The sequence below is a fragment of the Ranitomeya variabilis genome, chromosome 1 (assembly GCF_051348905.1).
Source record: "Ranitomeya variabilis isolate aRanVar5 chromosome 1, aRanVar5.hap1, whole genome shotgun sequence".
Lineage (NCBI taxonomy): Eukaryota > Metazoa > Chordata > Amphibia > Anura > Dendrobatidae > Ranitomeya > Ranitomeya variabilis.
In genome coordinates this window covers 497775396-497798594 of record NC_135232.1, presented here as the reverse complement: position 1 = coordinate 497798594, position 23199 = coordinate 497775396, and the positions used below count along the sequence as shown (strand labels likewise).

Sequence of the window (23199 nt, the reverse complement as noted above, 5' to 3'; positions counted from 1 at the left end):
AGAGAAGCATTGTAAGGAGAATAAAGTAAATGGAGTTATTACAGCTCAAAGTACTTTTTTGTGTAAAGGTTTTCTTCTACCTCCAGTAGAGGGCGACATGCACACAATTATTAAAGTAACAGTGAGCATGCACAGCTTCTTCAAATTGCCTCTTCAGAGAGGAAGAGGACTAGAACTCTAGTGCCACCTATTGGAAGTAGCAATCCTAAGAGTCAATGTCGACCCTTTAACGAGCCTTGTCACATGACTTAGGATAATAGCCAAACCAGAATCTCAATTTGCAGACACTGTGTTTTAGGGTACTGCCCCTCGTCAGTGCAAAGTGGAGATCTGGTTTGTCTGAGTGAGAGGCATCTAACCGGGAACCAAGAAGTATCGTTTCTCCTTGCGGAGTGTGACATGTCACTCAAAAAAATGATGACTGGTCTGAAATGTGAACACAGACTGATCTATACTTGCTGATGTTTTCCCAACCATGATGCTGTGATTACACTCTATAATATCTCTCTATGTAAGGTACAATAGCACTAGAATAGTAAGGACACGTGCTAGTAAGAGAAGCCTGCCAGCACTGATGGGAACATGCATGGAGACCTACATCTTCTGCCTTTGCTCCTTGTTCTTGTAGGGACTTCTGCAATTCTTCTACTTGTGACTGCACTTCTATCAGTCTCTGATTAACAAGTCTGGAAAAACACAAAGGGTGAAATGGAAATCACATACATGAACTAATGGAAAAGGATAGAAACGGTTGTGGAAAAACAGGTCAGCAGGAAAATATACATTATTATCTATACAGAAAGAACAGCTAGTGCTTGGTGCCCAGAAATATTCATGTGCACATAATTGTATGTCAGGTGTGCTACACTGTACATAATAGAAACACACACCGTTGCTTTGAGAAAGACAGATTCTTGCCAGCTTGTGTTCTTCCTCAGTCTTTCTCAGAGCAAGGCCAAAGCGGTATATGGTTTGTCACACCTGTTCTCCGTCTCCAGCTCATTTTTCCGCGTGTTTGCATCATCAAGCAAGCTCTGTAACAGAGTGATTTTCTCATTGTCTGATCCTTCTTGATTAATTTTTAACATCTTATTTTCATGCTGAAGGCGAATCAGTTTCTCCCTTGAGAAAAAAACACAGGAAGATTAGTTGCTGCTCCTTCATTTCTGCATGCCTCCGCAATTACCGCATGTTCATGGCCGTATCGTGTATGCAGCTTTCCAGACAGCAGCCAGAGATCATTCATTATACTTCCTATGAGAAATGAGCTCACTCGCTCTTTGCAGAAATTGGGAGTATCTAGCTACTGTACATACACAAAATACATCAACTGCCCCAAAACACAATGAAGGATAGGACAATTATTTCATCACCATCATTTCTTGTTACGTCATTTACACCATACCACTTATATTTATTCTTTATTTCTTTAATCTCAGTGGGGGGAAAGGCTGATTTGGTATTGCACCTACTCACACACAGTGTGCTTTAAGTGCTGTTATCAGATAATGACAGTGGTTAACAGAAGAGCATGGAGCTCAGCTCTGCTGGCTGCTGTTAGAGGCCCAGGCCCATGGTGGGATTATATCTCCATCAATTGGGGATTATATACGCGATACCATCTATGTATGAAGTTGGGTCTATGATACAATAGAAAAGCGGACACAAATATTGCTCATGGAACAGAAACGACAAGCAATGACAGAATCTGAAACCTTTCATTTACGACATTTAAAGGGTACTTGTAACTTAAATGTTGCCACAACTTCCAGATTAAGAGGACTTATTCTTCAGCCCCCAGAGCTAATTATCGTGGTGGGCTAAATAGCACTACCTCCTGTAAGGTATAATGCTAGGAAGCCAAGAGTTATTACTTCTTTCACAAACTCCTTGCTTTTGGCAAATTATCTGTTGGGTGGCAAGAGAGACATATACAGAGTCCTCTTAGACAAGTAAAATATCAGGAAATAAGTCCAAACTACTCTTACTTTATTTCCGGGGTAATAATTTCTGCAGCCAAGCTATCTGCTGGTTCCTGGTTACCTAATGGCATTAACCCTGTGAAGGTATAGAAAGAAATATTAAAAAGAAAGTCTAACTGAATACATAAGAGTATGCGCCCTATGGAAGAACCCAATGGACGATATGGCTGTGGTCACGGACATGTTGTTACCTGCTGTAGTAAGCTGACCCTCTTGAGCCTGCACACATCTTAGCTCCTCAATAGTTTCCTTCAGAGAATCCCTTTCTGATCTTAGCCTCTGTTTTAGAAGAATACAAAAATAAGGTTTTAGGGAGAATGGACAATGATAGACAACAATGATGTCAGCATTAACACATCTCGGATGTTCCACCTGTATGCACGCACACATTGTTTAGGCATACACAATACTGAGGATAATGGCGTGATTAACTGTAACAATGCTACTGCACACAACTAAACGCAAAGCAAATGTGACAGCTGAACATTCATTGCTAGGATTCTCAGACTTTTCAGGATTTCTGTGTGGTATACCACGTTGCAGCATAAAGTGGTTGTCCTCTTTCAGAAAAGTTTTTCCAATAAGTTTTGATAGTAAATAAAAAAAACAAAAAAACAAAAAAACTGAGCTTTTCTCACCCTCCCCAAGTCCAGCCTCTGCACCCGGTATTTAATGTCAAACATTAATTACTAATGGAAGCTATAGGAACAACCCCTTTAATAATATTTGTACATACAGAATTCAAACACAGAAGATTTATGTATGGACTGAGGAATATGGTAGGAGATTTATTATTACCATACAAAGGGTGAGACAGCCTCTCCCATAGGGCAGAGTGTGCAAGACTTCATCAACAAGGGAGCACTGCCCGCTGATGAATGTCTCGGTGGAAAATCAACACCTGGCATTGTTTTTCAGCACCTTTCCTGCTAATACACAGAAGACTGCCACATTTAGAGACACACTGCAATGTGTTCCAGAAATATGCAGATCAATTCAAAACCCTGCTTTTCAATGGAAAGGGTGGAGATCTCAATTTCCAGAAAAGTGAATCCTTAACACACAGTTTCAACCTGTAAGGCGTATTTCTCAGCTCGGCATTTGATGCTCTGCACATTTGGGATCTCTATCCGAGTGCGAGAATCACTGGACTGTGTGCCAGATAATTATATGGGTTGTGGAGAGATGTGGATCTCACGAGTATGTAGTAAATACGGTGGGAAATCTGCCCCAGTACCTGGCTTCTTGAGCAAGGTGACAAATACTTACATCCTTCTCTTTTTGTAAGCTGTCAATTTTTTCTTTTAATCTCTTGTACTCAAAATCCAATTTGTCAGCTTTTTTCGATTCTTCTGACAGTCTATTCTGAAGCTCCACGGCCTGTTAAGAAATGAATCCACATGACATTAAAAAGGCAAACAAAGGCCGAAAACATTAACTGAAAACTATGGAGAGGCCCAGGCGCACCTGTCTCTTGTAGGTCTCCAGCTGACTCCGAGCAGCATTCGCTTTCCGGAGCTCCTCTTCCAAGCTGACTGTATTTTGCATGTACATGGTGTTCTTTTCTTCTAGCAGTTTCACCTGCCGACGGAGATCTCCCAGGTCTTCTAGCTTTTTTTTGTAAGACTCTACCTGACTCTCGAGCTTTGCGACTTTATCTGACGAATGCCTGAAAGAACAGAACACAAGGCAAATTAAAGGTTATTAAAGGTTACAAACATAATTAAACTAGTCATAGATGTTTCAAGAATTCATTATAGCTCATAAGTCGACCAGCAGGGCCCAGCACACACAGTTTTTATTGTTTATTGTCCACAATCGGTTCATTCGAACAGCTTTCTAAATGAACCTACAAGCTCGCTATTACTAACTGGTGAGATCTCACAATACACATACAGCTCTGGCAAAAATTAACTGCCACTTCAAATCCCTGTCATGGACAGCCCAATCTCCAGACCTGAACCCCATTGAAAACCTCTGGAATGTAATCAAGAGGATGATGGATAGTCACAAGCCATCAAACAAAGAAGAACTGCTTACATTTTTGTGCCAGAAGCAGTGTGAGAGACTGGTGGAAAGCATGCCAAGACGCATGAGAGCTGTGATTAAAAATTAAAGCTTTCTTGGCAACATTTATAGAACCCGGTGAAATCAATGGGGACAAATAATTGGAAAAAACAACTTATAACCAATGCTATATACTTACCAACACAAAGAAAGGTAACAACGATCTAAAGCTATGTACACACACCTAAATATATCCACTATATAGGGCCATGAAGCACATAATAATAATTAACCGAAAGAAACACCTTCACATTGAGCCAGTAAAATATACATAAACTTTATTAAACACCATAAAAACAGCTATAAAAGGCTAGGTATCTTGCCACAAGCACAGGCAAACAAACAGGTGGGTAACCCAGGTTATACCTCCAAATAATGGTACCATTTAAACAATTAGTTACAACTCTAAGGTAGATAGTACATAGTGTTTGTGTGACCATATACACAAAAGGTACAAGTAACAATGAGTAATAAATATAAGGTGCACAGGTTATAACATAATAAGCATAGGTATAGTTACCAATGGAGTACTCCTGAGGACCCACCACACCCGACGCGCGTTTCGCAATTAAATGCTTCGTCCAGGGGTCATTGCGAAATGCGCGTCGGGTGTGGTGGGTCCTCAGGAGTACTCCATTGGTAACTATACCTATGCTTATTATGTTATAACCTGTGCACCTTATATTTATTACTCATTGTTACTTGTACCTTTTGTGTATATGGTCACACAAACACTATGTACTATTTACCTTAGAGTTGTAACTAATTGTTTACATGGTACCATTATTTGGAGGTATAACCTGGGTTACCCACCTGTTTGTTTGCCTGTGCTTGTGGCAAGATACCTAGCCTTTTATAGCGGTTTTTATGGTGTTTAACCCCTTAGTGACAGAGCCAATTTGGTACTTAATGACCGAGCCAATTTTTACAATTCTGACCAGTGTCATTTTAAGAGGTTATAACTCTGGAACGCTTTATCGGATCCCGCTGATTCTGAGATTGTTTTTTTCGTGACATGTTGTACTTCAAGTTAGTGGTAACATTTCTTCGATATTACTTGCAATTATTTATGAAAAAAATGGAAATATGGCGAAAATGTTTAAAATTTTGCAATTTTCAAACTTTGTATTTTTATGCCCTTAAATCAGAGAGAGATGTCACAAAAAATAGTTAATAAATAACATTTCTCACATGTCTACTTTACATCAGCACAATTTTGGAAACAATTTTTTTTTTTTTTTGTTAGGGAGTTATAAGGGTTAAAAGTTGACCAGCAATTTCTCATTTTTACAACACCATGTTTTTTTTAGGGACCACATCACCTTTGAAGTGATTTTGAGGGGTCTATATGATAGAAAATAACCAAGTGTGACACCATTCTAAAAACTGCACCCCTCAAGCTGCTCAAAACCACATTCAAGAAGTTTATTAACCCTTTACGTACTTCACAGGAACTAAAACAATGTGGAAGAAAAAAATGAACATTTAACTTTTTTTTGCAAACATTTTACTTCAGAACCATTTTTTTTAACTTTCACAAGTGTAAAAACAGAAATTTAACCACAAATTTTGTTGTGCAATTTTTCCTGAGTACGCCGATACCCCATATGTGGAGGTAAACCACTGTTTGGGCGCACCGCAGAGCTTGGAAGTGAAGGAGCGCCGTTTGACTGTTTCAATGCAGAATTGGCTGGAATTGAGATCGGATGCCATGTCGCGTTTGGAGAGTCCCTGATGTGCCTAAACAGTGGAAACCCCCCACAAGTGATACCAATTTGGAAACTAGACCCCTTAAGGAACTTATCTAGATGTGTGGTGAGCACTTTGAACCCCCAAGTGCTTCACAGAAGTTTATAACGTAGAGCCGTGAAAATAAAAAATCGCATTTGTTTTCACAAAAATGATTTTTTCGCCCACAAATTCTTATTTTCACAAGGGTAACAGGAGAAATTAGACCACAAAAGTTGTTGTGCAATTTCTCCTGAGTACGTCGATACCCCATATGTGGAGGTAAACCACTGTTTCGGCGCACCGCAGAGCTTGGAAGAGAAGGAGTGTCGTTTTACTTTTTCAATGTAGAATTGGCTGGAATTGAGATCGGACGCCATGTCACGTTTGGAGAGCCGCTGATGTGCCTAAACAGTAGAGACCCCCCACATATGACACCATTTTGGAAACTAGACCCCTTAAGGAACTTATCTAGATGTGTGGTGAGCACTTTAAACCCCCAGGTGCTTCACAGAAGTTTATAACGTAGAGCCGTGAAAATAAAAAAATCGCATTTTTTCTACAAAAATGATTTTTTTGCCTCCAAATTTTTATTTTACCAAGGGTAACAGGAGAAAATGGACCCCAGAAGTTGTTGTACAATTTGTCTTGAGTACGCCGACACCCCATATGTGGGGGTAAACCACTGTTTGGGCGCATGGCTGAGCTCGGAAGCAAAGGAGCGCCATTTGACTTTTCAATGCAAAATTGACTGGAATTGAGATCGGACGCCATGTCGCGTTTGGAGAGCCCCTGATGTGCCTAAACTAGGGGTCTTGGAAACTAGACCCCCCATGGAACTTATCTAGATGTGTAGTGAGAACTTTGAATGCCCAAGTGCATCACAGAAGTTTATAATGCAGAGTCGTGAAAATAAAAAATATATATTTTTTAACAATAAAGATTTTTTAGCCCCCAAGTTTTTATTTTCACAAGGGTAACAAGAGAAATTGGACCCCAAAAGTTGTTGTCCAATTTGTCCTGAGTATGCTGGTACCCCATATGTGGGGGTAAACCACTGTTTGGGCGCACGGCAGAGCTCGGAAGGGAAGGAGCGCCATTTTGGAATGCAGACTTTGATAGAATTGTCTGCGGGCGTTATGTTGCGTTTGCAGACCCCTAATGTACCTAAACAGTAGAAACCCCCAACAAGTGACCCCATTTTGGAAAATAGACCCCCCAAGGAACTTATCTAGATATGTGGTGAGAACTTTGAATGCCCAAGTGCTTCACAGAAGTTTATAATGCAGAGTAGTGAAAATAAAAATAAAAAATTTTCCCACAAAAAAGATTTTTTTAGCCCCCAAATTTTTATTTTCACAAGGGTAACAAGAGAAATTGGACCCCAAAAGTTGTTGTACAATTTGTCCTGAGTATGCTGGTACCCCATATGTGGGGGTAAACCACTGTTTGGGCGCACGGCAGAGCTCGGAAGGGAAGGAGCGCCATTTTGGAATGCAGACTTTGATAGAATTGTCTGCGGGCGTTATGTTGCGTTTGCAGACCCCTAATGTACCTAAACAGTAGAAACCCCCAACAAGTGACCCCATTTTGGAAAATAGACCCCCCAAGGAACTTATCTAGATATGTGGTGAGAACTTTGAAAGCTCAAGTGCTTCACAGAAGTTTATAATGCAGAGTAGTGAAAATAAAAAAATATTTTTTTTTCCAACAAAAAAGATTTTTAGCCCCCAAGTTTTTATTTTCACAAGGGTAACAGGAGAAATTGGACCCCAAAAGTTGTTGTCCAATTTATCCCGAGTACGCTGATGCCCCATATGTGGGGGTAAACCACTGTTTGGGCGCACGGCAGAGCTCAGAAGGGAGGGAGTACCATTTGACTTTTTTAGCGCAAAATTGGCTGTCGTGTTTGGAGACCCCCTGATGTACCTAAACAGTGGAAACCCCCAAATTATAACTCCAACCCTAACTCCAACACACCCCTAACCCTAATCTCAACCCGATCCATAATCCTAATCACAACCCTAACGATAATCACAACCCTAACCCCAAAACAGCCCTAATCTCAACCCTAACCATAACCCTAATCAAAACCCTAAATCCAACACACCCCTAACCCTAATCCCAACCCTAACCCTAATCCCAACCCTAATCCCAAACGTAACCCTAATCCCAACCCTAATCCAAACCCTAATCCCAACTCTAACCCTAACTTTAGCCCCAACCCTAACTTTAGCCCCAACCCTAACCATAACTTTAGCCCCCGTCGTCACAAAAAAAGTTCAATGTAACCTTTTTTTTGTACGTCGCATCCGCCATTTCCGCGCATGCGTGGCCGTAACTCTGCCCCCTCCTCCCCAGGACATAGACTGGGCAGCGGATGCGTTGAAAAACTGCATCCGCTGCCCACGTTGTGCACAATTTTCACAACGTGCGTCGGTACGTCGGGCCGACGCATTGCGACCGCCCCGTACCGACGCAAGTGTGAAAGAAGCCTAAGGCTACTTTCACACTAGCGTCGTACTCGGCCCATCGCAGTGTGTCGGGCCGACGTACCGACACTAGCGTTGTAAGCGCCGCACAACGGGTGCAGCGGATGCTGTTTTTTCAACGCATCCGCTGCCCCATTGTGAGGTGCGGGGAGGCGGGGGCGGAGTTCCGGCCACGCATGCGCGGTCGGAAATGGCGGACACGTCGCACAAAAAAGTTACATGTATTTTTTTTTGTGTCGATGGTCCGCCAAAGCACGACGCATCCGTCGCACGACGGATGCGACATGTCGCAATGCGTCGCTAATGCAAGCCAATGGAGAAAAAACGCATCCTGCAAGCACTTTTGCAGGATGCGTTTTTTCTCCAACGACGCATTGCGACGGAAGCCAAAAAACGCTAGTGTGAAAGTAGCCTAACCCTAAATTTAGCCCCAACCCTAACCCTAACTCTAACCCTAACCCCAACTCTAACCCTAACTCTAACCCTAACCCTAACCCTAATTTTAGCCCCAACTCCTCTTCTCCTGCAGGCCGGCAGATGGCAGCAGATGGCGGGCGCACTGCGCATGCGCCCGCCATTTTCTTTCCCGACGAAGAAGCCGGCCGGCAAGAGGAGACACAGGAGGACCCAGGGACACCGGGTGAGTATGTTAGGGTCCCCGAATTCCCCTATTTCTCTGTCCTCTGATGTGCGATCACATCAGAGGACAGAGAAATAACTGATCGCTTTTTTTTTTTTTGCGGTCGCCGGTAAACTGTTAATTACCGGCGATCACAAAGCAGGGGTCGGTGCAAACCGACCCCGATCATGTTCTTTGGGGTCTCGGCTACCCCCGGCAGCCGAGACCCCAAAGATCTTCCGGGTGCCAGGCGGCGGGCGTACTGCGCGTGCGCCCGCCATTTTTTCCCGGAAAAAAGATGGCGGCGCCCATCGGGAGCCACGAGGAGCACCGGGGGAGGTAGGTAAGTATCGGGGGGCTATTGGAGGCCATCGGGGACCACATTTCTCTGTCCTCCGATGTGCGATCACATCGGAGGACAGAGAAATTAAACGGCAAATCGCGTTTTGTTTTTTTTTGTTGCGACCGCCGGTAAACGGTTAATTACCGGCGATCGCAACTCGGGGGTCGGTAAAAACCCCCCGAATCATGTTCTCTGGGGTCTCGGCTACCCTCGGCAACCGAGACCCCAGAGAAAATCCGACTCTGGGGGGCGCTATTCACTTTTTCCACAGCGCCGTTAATTAACGGCGCTGTGGTTTAAGTACCCTTAGCGGCCGCCGTTAAAAGGCGTATCGGCGGTCGTTAAGGGGTTAATAAAGTTTATGTATATTTTACTGGCTCAATGTGAAGGTGTTTCTTTCGGTTAATTAAAGCTATGTACAGTTGAAACCAGAAGTTCACATACACTATATAAAAAGACATATATGTATGTTTTTCTCAATATCTGACATGAAATCAGAATAAACCTTCTTGTTTTTGGTGAATTAGGATTACCATAATTATTATTTGCACTCAGACCATCCTCATGGAGTCAGTTTCTAACCGTTTTTGCAGACACATGCACATTTGTGGCCTACTGGAGGTCATTTTGCAGTGCTCCTCCTGTTCCTCCTTGCACAAAGGCTGAGGTAGCGGTCCTGCTGCTGGGTTGTTGCCCTCCTACGGCCCCCTCCACGTTTTCTGGCATGTCTCCTGGTAGTGCCTCCAGCCTCTGGATGCTACGCTGACAGACACAGCAAACCTGCTTGCCACAGCTCGCATTGATGTGCCATCCTGGATGAGCTGCACTACCTGAGCCACTTGTATGGGTTGTAGAGTCCGTCTCATGCTACTACGAGTGTGAAAGCACAACCAATATTCAAAAGTGACCAAAACATCAGCCAGAAAGCATTGGTACTGAGATGTGGTCCATGGTCCCCACCTGCAGAACCACTTTTTTATTGAGTGTGTCTTGATAATTGCCAATAATTTCCATCTGTTGTCAATTCCATTTGCACAACAGCATGTGAAACTGATTGTCAAACAGTGTTGCTTCCTAAGAGGCAGTTTGATTTCACAGAAGTTTGATTTACTTGGAGTTATATTCTGTTATTTACAGTAAGTGTTCCCTTTATTTTTTTTGAGCAGTATAATATATATATATATATATATATATATATATATATATATATATATATATATATATATATACATTTCGTATGAATGTGGGATATTTGCAGCATTGAATTCGTTGGTCATATATTGGCTTTGCTGCTTTTATTTTCAATAGAATGATGTGGGGGTTTTTTTTCTGCTTTTATCTAGCCAGAAATGATCTTCATGGAAGAAATGAGGCCAAATAGCCACATCTTTAACATGGAGACAAGGCCAAGCTACTCAACCATGCATGAAAACTGAGCTTAAAAAAATGTCAGCAAGTGATCTGGACTGATGAATCAAAATATGAAATATTTGGCTGTATCAGAAGGCAATTTATTAGCGGAGTGTCTGGAGAGTAGTACAATAATGAGTGTCTGCAGGCAACAGTGAAGCATGGTGGAGGTTCCTTGCAAGTTTGGAGCTCCATTTCAGCAAATGGAGTTAGGATTTAAGACACAATTAATCTTAACCAAATTGCAAAGAAATACAGTCTCCATCATGCAGTACTCAGTTAGGTGTCTGATTGGCTCCAAATTTATTCTGCAGCAGGAAAACGATCCCAGACATATAAAAATTGTCCCTTAGTATCATCAGTGTAAAGAACAAAAAGTCTTGGAAGTGATGGTATGGTCCCAACAGAGCCCTGATCTCAACATCATCTAGTCTGTCTGGGATTACATGAAGAGACAGAAGGATTCGTACAAGTCTACATCTACAGAAGATCTGTGGTTAGTTCTCCAAGATATTTAGAATAACCTCCCTGCTGAGTTCTTACAAAATCTGTGAAGTATGGGAAACGCTCTCCCATGACCGTTTCCTAAAGATCTTGTCCCCTTGGTCTAACTGGATAGGAAAAAATTAGATAATTATCAGACTTAAATTTTCTCTTTTGTGTACTACGGTGTTTTAGTCATCTATGCTATCGTGACGGAGTCTCCCTCCCCTATTTTAGCTTCAGTAAACAAACTTATTATTCCTACTTTGATGATAAAATTGTTTTTATAATTTGAATTTCAGCTGTAAACTGATACGTAGATGCTGGTCTTTCGCCAACTCTGGACTACAAGTGACACCTGTTTCGATTGTTTCGTTTCTTTTAGTTCTCTTGTTATATGGGTTATATATATACGCATAACCTTATTTGTACTACAAACTTTTGCACCTTATGAGATATGATATGACGAGTGTTATATGTTTCTTTTGTTAAAATCATAAATAAAGAATTGGAAAAAAAAATCTGTGAAGTATACCTAGAACAATGGATGTTGTTTTGAAGGCAAAGAGTGGTCACACCACACAAATTATTTATTTCATTTATATTTCTCTTTTGTGCATTCATTTTATTTTTATCTTTTAACAAAATACAAAGTATTAACATTTCTGTTTTTGAAAGCATTCCTACTTTTCAGCATTTTTCAACACCAATCTCAATTTAGTCAATATTACGTACGAGAGCCAAAATACACGTCTTACACGCCTTGGCAGCTTTCACTGAGGTTATTAATGGTTGTCTGAGGAATGTTTTGCCTTGCTGAATACAGCTTGGAAATTCATCAAGATCTGCTGCTGGTGGCTTCCTCTTCATTTGCTAACCAATGACATCTGGATGTATTCGATGAGAGACAAGTTCAGAGATACTGCAGACCATAGTTGTAGCACATAGTAGCACGTTCAGACCATGCAGGCCACTCACAGTAGCACAAGCAACATGTGTCCTGGTGATATTATGTTGATAGCAGCAAAGGCATGCATGTAAAGTGTGTGCATCTCTGCACAGGGCACTGAAAAAATGGAGATGTTTTGAAAATTTGGTTTCCATTTTTTCATCATTTGCATATCATTTACATCTTTATTGTTCCTGCGATTTTAATAATTCCACAGCTTTTCCTTATTGGTGTTGTTATTTCAAATGTTGAGGGGTGTATTTATATCTGTATAGCCATCTATCTAAATCTGAGAAATAGTTTTTAGCAACAGAACACAGCGGATAAGCTGGTTGGAAGTTTGACAAAATAAAAATGAGATAAAGTCTTGGCCTGTACCTTAGCACGTCCATTTCATCTTTCAGTGACTGTGCTTCATCGGCTAGTGTTGTTAAATCTTCATTTTGCTGCCTTAGCTCTGTGATCTCTTTTTCAAGCTCTTCACATCGTATCCTGTAATCATCTTTGGACGCTTCAAGCCTAGAGAAGATGAAAACCTTTGTTTAGGGTAACAAAACAAGAATAGAAAAAATAGATATAAGTTCGCAAAAATGACTGGTATTACCTACACATAATCTTATGTCTCTTGTGTTGGTTTACAAAGTTGTCAAATCCTGTTCACAATGGGGCCAGTTGCTTTTTGGAAGACTGTCCAGTGTTCTGGATGACAAGAATAGTCTTATCTGCAGTGTTTTTCTAGCTTATCAAAAAAATTGAACCAGAGAAACCAGACAGACAGACATTCATACAAGTCATTTGGATCACTTAAAACAGGTCATGTCATGACAATTATAAAAGTAAGCCATGGCGCTAGTTTAAACAGACCGTGAAACTAGTAAACAATGGCGTTTTTTAAATGGAGGTTGCTAATGGACGACTCTAGTCATATGCCCCTCAACCATTGGCCATTTTCAGGACAGGAGTACTGTAAGGTCCTTGGAAAGGGCTGTGCTAACAAACAAGTGGGAGATTTCACAAAAATAAGAAATTTGTGCTGATAGTCAAATATAGGTTTGTATGTTGCACCATATTTAATAAAATACCCTTTCTACAGGAATGAAACTATTCTACCGGAACTCCAAAGCAATCAATGTCATCGATGAAAACATCTCAAGTAAGTAAAATGATTTTTTTTATTAAAGCTTAACCATTTAATACTCGGCGAGTCACAGAATTACAACGCATCTGTACTAGTGTGTGGCTGCTACTACAGTCAAGACAGTCAATAGACAGTAAAGTTCAAAAGGTGCCCCACAATCAATATACATGAAGAGTGAGGGAATGGCAAGTAGCACAATATTAGCACCTAGCTAATCAATGTAATAGAAAACCTGTCTGGTAAAAGATGCTATACAAATTCTGGTCTGTAGACTAAAGACTGCTGAATATGAACATTTACCTACACTGTTGCACCCTTATGTTCACATCATCTGCCAAGGATGTGCACTGTAAATCTGATGGAGGATTTGCATTCTGTATGTGAAGTAGATTTTCCCTTAAAAAAACTTTAATGTTTGAAATTTCAAAGCTATCTGAATAACCCATAAGGTATGCCACAGATGTTAAACTCTGCAAAGAAAGTTCACACAGATTTTAGGATGGACAGCAAACCGTTAAGAGGATTTTGTGGAAAGCTCAATGGCTGCCAGATATTTTCCTAACCATATAAACCTGGCTCTACATTGTCTGGTATACCCTATGTTCCAAATTATTAAGCAAATTGGATTTAAGTGTCATAAAGGTTTACGGTAATTGTTTTGTTTTTCAAATAACCTCGTGGATGGTATTGTGTCTCAGGGCTCAATGGATCATTGAAATCAATCTTAAACACATGAGATAATTCGTTTTCCAGGGGATTCTAATTAAAGGAAAACTACTTACAAATTATGTTCCACATTATTAAGCAGGCCACAGGTTTCAAGCAATATGGGAAACAAAAAGGATCTCTCTGCTGCTGAAAAGCGTTAAATAGTGCAATGCCTTGGACAAGGGATGAAAACATTAGAAATTTCACGAAAACTTAACAGTGATCATCGTACTGTGAAGAGATTTGTGACTGAATCTGAGCACAGAGTTCATGCATATAAAGGCATAATGAGGAAGGTTTCTGCCAGAGAAATTCATTGGATTAAGAGAGCAGCTGCCAAAATACCATTACAAAGCAGCAAACAGTTATTTGAAGCTGCTGGTGCCTCTGGAGTCCCTCGAACCTCAAGGTGTAGGATCCTTCAAAGGCTTCCTGTGGTGCATAAACCTACTATTCAGCCACCCCTAAACAGTGTTCACAAGCAGAAACGGTTGCAGTGGGCCCAGACATACATGAAGACTACTTTTCAAACAGTATTGTTTACTGATGAGTGTCGAGCAACCCTGGATGGTCCAGATGGATGGAGTAGTGGATGGTTGGTGGTTGGCTACCATGTCCCAACTTGGCTGCGACGTCAGCAAGGAGGCGGAATCATGTTTTGGGCCGGAATCATGGGGAAACAGCTGGTAGGGCCCTTTAAGGTTCCTGAAGGTGTGAAAATGACCTCTGCAAAGTATATAGAGTTTCTTCCATGGTATAAAAAGCAGAAATGTGCCTTCAGGAGCAAAATCATCTTCATGCATGACAATGCACCATCTCATGCTGCAAAGAATACCTCTAAGTCATTGGCTGCTATGGGCATAAAAGGAGATAAACTCATGGTGTGGCCACCATCTTCCCCTGACCTCAACCCTATAGAGAACCTTTGGAGTATCATTAAGCAAAAGATCTGTGAGGGTGGGAGGCGTTTCACATCAAAACAGCAGCTCTGGGAGGCTATTCTGACTTCATGCAAAGAAACACAAGCAGAAACTCTCCAAAAACTCACAAGTTCAATGGATGCAAGAAGTGTGAAGGTGATATCTAAGAAGGGTTCATATGTTAACATGTAACTTGGCCTGTTAGGATGTTTTGGAGTTAAATAGCTTTTTTGTTCAGTGAATGTGACCTCCTAATGCTGCAAATTTTCTGTTCTTTAAAACATATCAAATGTTTACAAATTCTACTGTGCCTAATAATTTGGAACAGTGCATTTTGAGTTTTTATTCATTTTGGAGATTATACTGTTATCATTGGGAGGTTTCTTCAATAAAATTCGATGTATAATCTAACAGGTGATGACTTATTAGACTGACTGTCATTTGCACCAACCATTTAGGAAAATCCGAGAAAAATGTAATTTGCATAATAATTTGGAACATGGTGTATGCTATATTTGACCATGCTGGACATGATCTATAAGTTTAAAGGGGTTGTCCAGGTTTGGGATGAAAGTCTAAAGACTTCTGAATCCTGAAAGAGCGCACACCGCACACTGTCAGAATTCTCCGTAATGATGCCGAAAGCATACAGGCAGTCATGTGACGATTGGATGTGAACGGCCTCACTCAATTCACTTGCGTTAAACAAGGCTGCGCACAACTAAGCGAATCGGAATAATAATAATAATAATAATAATAATAATAATTTTTATTTATATAGCGCCAACATATTCCGCAGCGCTTTACAAATTATAGAGGGGACTTGTACAGACAATAGACATTACAGCATAACAGAAATCACAGTTCAAAATAGATACCAAGAGGAATGAGGGCCCTGCTCGCAAGCTTACAACCTATGAGGAAAAGGGGAGACACGAGAGGTGGATGGTAACAATTGCTTTAGTTATTTGGATCAGCCATAGTGTAAGGATCGGGTGTTCATGTAAAGCTGCATGAACCAGTTAACTGCCTAAGTATGTAACAGTACAGACACAGAGGGCTATTAACTGCATAAAGTGTATGAGAACATGATGCGAGGAACCTGATTATGTTTTTTGTTTTTTTTTTTAATAGGCCACACAGGAATAGTTAGGTTAATGTGTTGAGGCGGTAGGCCAATCTGAACAAATGAGTTTTTAGGGCACGCTTAAAACTGTGGGGATTGGGGATTAATCGTATTAACCTAGGTAGTGCATTCCAAAGAATCGGCGCAGCACGTGTAAAGTCTTGGAGACGGGAGTGGGAGGTTCTGATTATTGAGGATGCTAACCTGAGGTCATTAGCGGAGCGGAGGGCACGGGTAGGGTGGTAGACTGAGACCAGAGAGGAGATGTAGGGTGGTGCTGAGCCATGGAGTGCTTTGTGGATGAGGGTAGTAGTTTTGTACTGGATTCTGGAGTGGATGGGTAGCCAGTGTAATGACTGGCACAACGTAGGGGCATCGGTGTAACGGTTGGTGAGGAATATGATCCTGGCTGCAGCATTCAGGACAGATTGGAGCGGGGAGAGTTTGGTAAGAGGGAGGCCGATTAGTAGAAAGTTACAATAGTCCAGACGAGAATGAATAAGTGAAACAGTAAGAGTTTTTGCAGAGTCAAAAGTAAGAAAAGGGCGAATTCTAGAAATGTTTTTCAGATGCAGATAAGAAGAGCAAGCCAGTGATCGGCTGTGGGGGGTGAATGAAAGCTCAGAGTCTAGGATGACCCCAAGGCAGCGGGCATGTTGCTTTGGAGTAATGGTGGAACCGCACACGGAAATGGCAATGTCAGGCAAAGGTAGGTTAGTAGAGAGCGAAAACACGAGGAGTTCAGTTTTTGACAGGTTCAGTTTCAGATAGAGGGAGGACATAATGTTAGAGACAGCGGTAAGACAATCACTAGTGTTTTCTAAAAAGGTCGGCGTGATAACAGGAGAAGAGGTGTATAATTGGGTGTCGTCAGCATAGAGATGGTACTGGAAACCAAATCTACTGATTGTTTGTCCAATAGGGGCAGTATACAAAGAGAAGAGGAGGGGGCCTAGGACTGATCCTTGAGGAACCCCAACAGTAAGGGGAAGGTGAGAGGAGGAGGAACCAGCAAAAGATACAGTGAAGGATCGGTCAGAGAGATAGGAGGAGAACCAGGAGAGAACGGTGTCCTTGAGGCCGATGGAGCGGAGCATAGTGAGGAGGAGCTGATGATCCACAGTATCGAATGCTGCGGAGAGATCCAAGAGAATTAGCATGGAGTAGTGACCATTAGATTTAGCTGTTAGTAGGTCATTAGAGACTTTAGTGAGGGCAGTTTCAGTAGAGTGTAAAGAGCGGAAGCCAGATTGAAGAGGGTTGAGAAGAGAGTTATCTGAGAGATAGCGGGTAAGTCTACGTTCACATTAGCGTTCTGCGCCGCAGCGTCGGGCGCCGCAGCATGCGCCCCTATATTTAACATGGGGGCGCATGGACATGCGTTGCACTTGCGTTTTGCGACGCATGCATCCCTGCGGCGCACGCGTCATGGCGCAGAGGACGCTACAAGTTGCATTTTTTGTGCGTCCACAATCAAGCAAAAAAAGGACGCATGCGTCGCAAAACGCAGCGTTGTGCATGCGTTTTGCTGCGTTTTTGTTTGCGTTGTGCGTTGCGTCACCGACGCTGCGGCGCACAACGCAAATGTGAACGTAGCCTAAGACGGGAGTGGACCAGGCGTTCAAGGAGTTTGGAGATGAAGGGAAGATTAGAGACAGGTCTATAATTAGCGGCACAGTTTTGGTCGAGGGATGGTTTTTTAAGTAATGGATGTATGATGGCATGCTTAAATGAGGAGGGAAAAATACCGGAAGTGAGAGAAAGGTTGAATATTTTTGTCAGGTGAGAGGTGACAGCCGGGGAAAGGGACTGGAGGAGATGTGACAGAATGGGGTCACTGGTGCAAGTGGATGTGAATGTGACCGGAAGCATGCAAATCACATATTTGTATTCACAAGACTGCCCGCTCTCGCAATCGGAGAATCCTGACAGCATGCAATGCGCGTGCTGTGAGGATTCAGAAGTCTGCAGTATATAGTGACTGTAGACTTTCATCTAAAACCTGGACTCAACATAAAATAATATGCATTCTACCTAAAGGTTTCTTCTTGTAGTTGCTCTAGCTGTGTCTGAAGTTGGAGGTGCCTTCTTCCAGCTGGACTATTAGGATCTTCTAAAGAATCAGACTGATTTAGACGTTCCATAAGAACCTGGTTTTCAGCAAGTAAACTACTCTTCTCTTCTTGGAGGGCAGCGACCTTAAAAAGCAAACAAAAATTCATTATTCAATTAAAAGAAGTACTTGTAGGAGACAACATTTTCTTGTGCAATCCAGGGAACATGCCATCCACTCAGAGCACTCGTGTAACCGTCACACTGTTATTACAGTATATGATGGCACTGCAACCACATTTATAACAAGTACAAATAATTGTATTAATCATTGTAAAATTGCTTAGATTTTAAAACATTACAATCTTCTTGGCAGATCACATAAAAAGCTGAAGTCAGGACATAAGCAAATTCCAGAGTAAAAAAAAATAAAAAATTGTCATACATTTTAGGTAGTTGTTGGCTCAGGTGAAAGTTCTTCTCCCCCCTACATACAGTACATAAAGCTGGAGTGACAGAGTCTTTGGATTTACAGATAGCTCTTCATTCTCATTTGCATTTCACTTCACTTCAAATACTGATTTCTCAGTAACAGAGAAACAGACTGGCCATGTAAAGGTATTACTGGACTTGTCTTTGATAGAGCTACAGGTGCTTCTCACAAAATTATCATCAAAAAGTTAATTTATTTCAGTTCTTCAATACAAAAAGTGAAACTCACATAGAATCATTACAAACAGAGTGACCTATTTCAAGTATTTATTTCTGTTAATGTTGATGATTATGGCTTACAGCCAATGAAAACCCCAACGTCATTATCTCAGTAAATTAAAATACTTTATAACACCAGCTGAAAAATGATTTTAAAATCCGAAATGTTGGCCTACTGAAATGTATGTTCAGTAAATGCACTCAAGCCTGTGGCACTGCTGAGGTGTTATGGAAGCCCAGGTTGCTTTGATAGTAGCCTTCAGTTCGTCTGCATTGTTGGGTCTGGTGTCTCATCTTCCTTTTGACTATACCCTATAGATTCACTATGGGGTTAAGGTCAGGTGAGTTTGCTGGCCAATCAAGCACAGTGATACTGTTGTTTTTAAACCAGGTATTGGTACATTTGGCAGTGTGGACAGGTGCAAGTCCTGCTGGAGAATAAAATTTCCATCTCCAAAAAGCTTGTCGGCAAAGGGAAGCATGAAGTGCTCTAAGATTTCCTGGTAGATGGCTGCGCTGACTTTGGTCTTGATAAAACACAGTAGGCCTACACCAGCAGATGACATGACTCCCCAAACCATCACTGATTGTGGAAACTTCACACTAAACCTCAAGCAGCTTGGATTGTGGCCTCTCCACTCTTCGACCTTGATTTCTAAATGAAATGCAAAATTTACTTTCATGTGAAAACAACACCTTGGACCACTAAGCAACAGTCCAGTTCTTTTTCTCCTTGGCCCAGGAAAGAACCTTCTGGCGTTGTCTATTAGTCATGAGTGGCTTGACACAAGGAATGTGACATTTGCAGCCCTACTAGATATGTCTGTGTGTGGTGGGTCTTGAAGCAATGACTCCAGCCGCAGTCCACTCCTTGTGAATCTCCCTCATATTTTTAAATGGCCTTTTCTTAATCCTTTAAGGCTGCGGTTATCCTGGTTGCTTGTGCACCTTTTTCTACTACACTTTTTCCTTCCACTCAACTTTCCACTAATATGCTTAGATACAGCACTCTGTGAACAGCCAGCTTCTTTAGCAATGACCTTTTGTGGCTTACCCTCCTTGTAGATTGTGTCAATGACTGCCTTCTTGACATCTGTCAAGTCAACAGTCTTCTCCATGATTGTGGAGCCTACTGAAATAGACTAAGGGACCTTTTTAAATGCGTAAGAAGCCTTTGCAGGTGTTTTTTGTTAATTATTCTAATTTACTGAGATATTGACTTTTGGGATTTCATTAGCTGTAAACCATAATCATCAACATTAACAGAAATAAACACTTGAAATAGATCACCCTGTAATGACTATATAATTTACGAGTTTCACTTTTTGCATTGAAGAACTGAAATAAATTAACTTTTTGACGATATTCAAATTTTTTGAGAAGCACCTGTATATTCGCATAGAAATGGTTTTTTTTTGGGGGGGATTCTGCTGACAGATTCCCTTTAAACTACCAGCAGTATGTCCCATGTAAAAAGAACAAACTTTACAGATTCCTTTCACATATAATGCATTTTTCACCAAAAAAGGGTTTTAATATGTTATGCTGGTACCCACTTCTGCCAATTGAAGGGCACAGTGACAAGATATGACATAACCGTTTGATAAATGCAGAGTCCAAGTAGTTGGAGAGAGAGAGCGAGAAACCCAGACGCACACTGCCAGGAATGAGAGGTGACCGTGCATGGTCTCTCACTCCGAAGTCAGAAAGTTTTTTGCTCTCCAATTTTTGAAGCTCCCATAGACATGAATAGAGAGCCGCACATGCATGACCTCCTCTCATCTAACACAAGTGTTCAACAGGGGCCCATTTTTTAAAAAGATGTAGGCGTACCCCTGTCAAGTTGTCATAAATGTCACAGATTGGTCCAGACTTTTAATGCTGACAGCAGCATCAACGGTTATTAGCAGAACAAAAAAAAAAGCAAACAAAAAAAAAACACAACAAACATTCAGTCAGCAAGTCCAACCTCAGTACCAGACCATAAAACCATATTTCATCATCATATATTAACATCTGATGCAGAAACAGAAGTCATGCTACTAAATTGTTGCCCTCCGCTGGGTTCTACTGATGTAATACAGCTGGAAGTGCAATCTTGGGAAACATTTTTCTGACAGAAGAGTTAACCAATGTTAGTATTTCTGAGTAGAAAAGCACAGTGCATATGCAAACCAAAGCAGCATTGTGTTAATAAGGCCTCATTCACATGTCCATTTTTCCAAGCACGTTCCATCCATGTTTTTCATGCATAGAACATGTACTCGTTAGTTTATGGGGGCTATTTAGGTCAGAGTTTTTTTTGCTGACTGTCTGTTCTTGATCTGACTCATGGATCAAAATCACTCACATAAGTCTGCAGGTCAGGTCTGTCAACATGAAGGCCAACACATGGATGCCAGTGTTGATGTCAGTGGGCTGTCCTTTTTTAACATTGCAATGGGTAAGAGGAGCTGTGCAATTTTTTATTCACTGGCAGATGGGAAAATTACTAATGTGAAAAATGGACACACTGACCAAACACTGATGAAATTCTGACCCAACACATTGATTAGAAACCATGTATGTGGAAAAAAAAATGGACACATGAATGAGGTCCAAGTGTTTGATGCTGGGGTGTGGGCATTCACAACTTTACCCTTTCTTCTAGCTCATTACATTCATATCTCAGCTTATCTCGCTCCTCTTGGATAGAGTACGCCTTTATTGGCACGGAAAGCAAAATAAAAAAAGCAGTTAATGGATTTCATTGGAGTCTAGCATAACATAATACAGATTTACTATTTTATGTGTAGTCAACTAAAGATGTGACTAGAATATGGCGGCAATCAACTGATATACTGTAAGATTAGTGTAATGCTATAGATTCTACAAAGGTGCTCACAAACATTACATGAGGTGGTAACGGTCTTCACACAAGGGTGCATGCTCATGTTCATGAAGGCTAAGAAGGTAGTTCAAGTAATATCTTTGGGCAACTTGCTAAACAAAATATTAGGGACATTTGAGTAACTGTCATACTGGTTGTGAAAGAGAATATTTGCCTTGATAACAACAGAGGGCATTTACAAAATATACTTTTAATGTTAATATGTCTACTTTTTTCATAGGGTAGCAATCTAGAAATGTGTCAAAGGGATTACTGTGACTCGTCATGAATGAGAAATCCAATGCATCTATCAGCCATCTGCTTCAAGCTCACACCACCTATTAGTTAGCTTATTTCGCACTCACTATGTAACAAATTCATTTATTTTTTTGTTCCTGGGTCCAAAGTGTGTTTTCCTAACCCGTTATGCCTAAAACAAATAGAAAACTTCTATGTTCTGTGATCAGGACAATGAAGACTACTCAGTATTGAATACGAATGGAGAATTTTCCCGAAAACAAACAAATTTCAAAGTTTCATTGTCTTGATCACAGAAGCAAAGTTTGTCCCACAATTTCAACTGAACGTGGCAACACCCCATATGTGGCTGTAAAGTACAACTTAGCCATACGGAGAGAAGGAGCGCCATTTGCCTCCTGGAACGTAGACTTTACTAGAATAGTTTGGGAATTCTATATAAAGAGCCCCTAAGTGCTAGAAAAGCCGAATCCCCCCTCAAGTGACCCCATTTTAGAAATTATAAACCTTTGGGAACATTTCTACAAGTGTAGTGATGATTTTGAATCAATGGGTGTTTTCCAGAAACAAGCAGCAGTGGATGTTGCTGAGTGAAAATTGCAATCTGCCATTGTAGTGGCCAGTACATTATGTCCAGCTCATGCTTCTGGAGACATGCACCCGTAAATTAGGCACGCTCTCATCACTACAGAAATGCCACACATGTGGGCGTTAAATGTGGTTTAGGCAGACTGGGGCTGAGATGGGAGGGGGTATTTGGATTTGCGAGCACAGAATTTGCTGAATTTCTTTTGGGGGACGAGGAGCCACTTAGCTTTTCCAGAGCCTTTGTACTATCAGTAACGTGGAGGACCCCTATATTTCCGTTAACAGATGACAGATCTGAGTGGGGACTTGCTTTTTTGTGGATTGAGTTTGAGCTTTTACTGGGAACATTTTACATAACATTTATGATCACATTTATCCGGCACTCTACGCTGAGCACTTATATTGGGGTTTCCATCTAAATCTCCAAGTGACGTGACAGATGAAACCCCCGATGGATCCATTCACTATAATGAAGCAGCAGAGTCACTCTGTACTCCGTCTGGCCTCTGTTCAGCGGTGTCCTTTTCAGAAGTGCACAAAACACTGTGCTTTTATGGACACCTAAAAAGACTGATACCGCCATATGACAGGTCAGACAGCATCCACAGTGCCTCCATCTGCCTCATTATAGGGAATCTTCCACCAGAGGTTCTGTCTGAATTACGTATTTCAGAGATTTACATGGAAACCTCCATACAAGCGCTCAGCGTAGAGTACAGGATAAATGTGCGCCGAGCCTTACTGCGATCTTTGGGA

General features: G+C 41.4%; 1 protein-coding gene across 2 annotated transcripts in view; it reads right to left on the bottom strand.

The window, feature by feature from the left end:
• The window catches only part of HOOK3 (hook microtubule tethering protein 3), a 95378-nt gene that overhangs the window by 9446 nt on the left and 62733 nt on the right, over positions 1 to 23199 (bottom strand). For both annotated transcript variants that reach the window (XM_077252159.1, XM_077252166.1), the window contains exons 9-16: positions 18000 to 18163; positions 12452 to 12592; positions 3450 to 3651; positions 3252 to 3362; positions 2174 to 2261; positions 1989 to 2058; positions 982 to 1122; positions 599 to 686 (exon numbers count right to left, since the gene is read on the bottom strand). In XM_077252159.1, the coding sequence (XP_077108274.1) occupies positions 599 to 686; positions 982 to 1122; positions 1989 to 2058; positions 2174 to 2261; positions 3252 to 3362; positions 3450 to 3651; positions 12452 to 12592; positions 18000 to 18163 (1005 nt within the window). The remainder of the gene's footprint in view (positions 1 to 598; positions 687 to 981; positions 1123 to 1988; positions 2059 to 2173; positions 2262 to 3251; positions 3363 to 3449; positions 3652 to 12451; positions 12593 to 17999; positions 18164 to 23199) is intronic.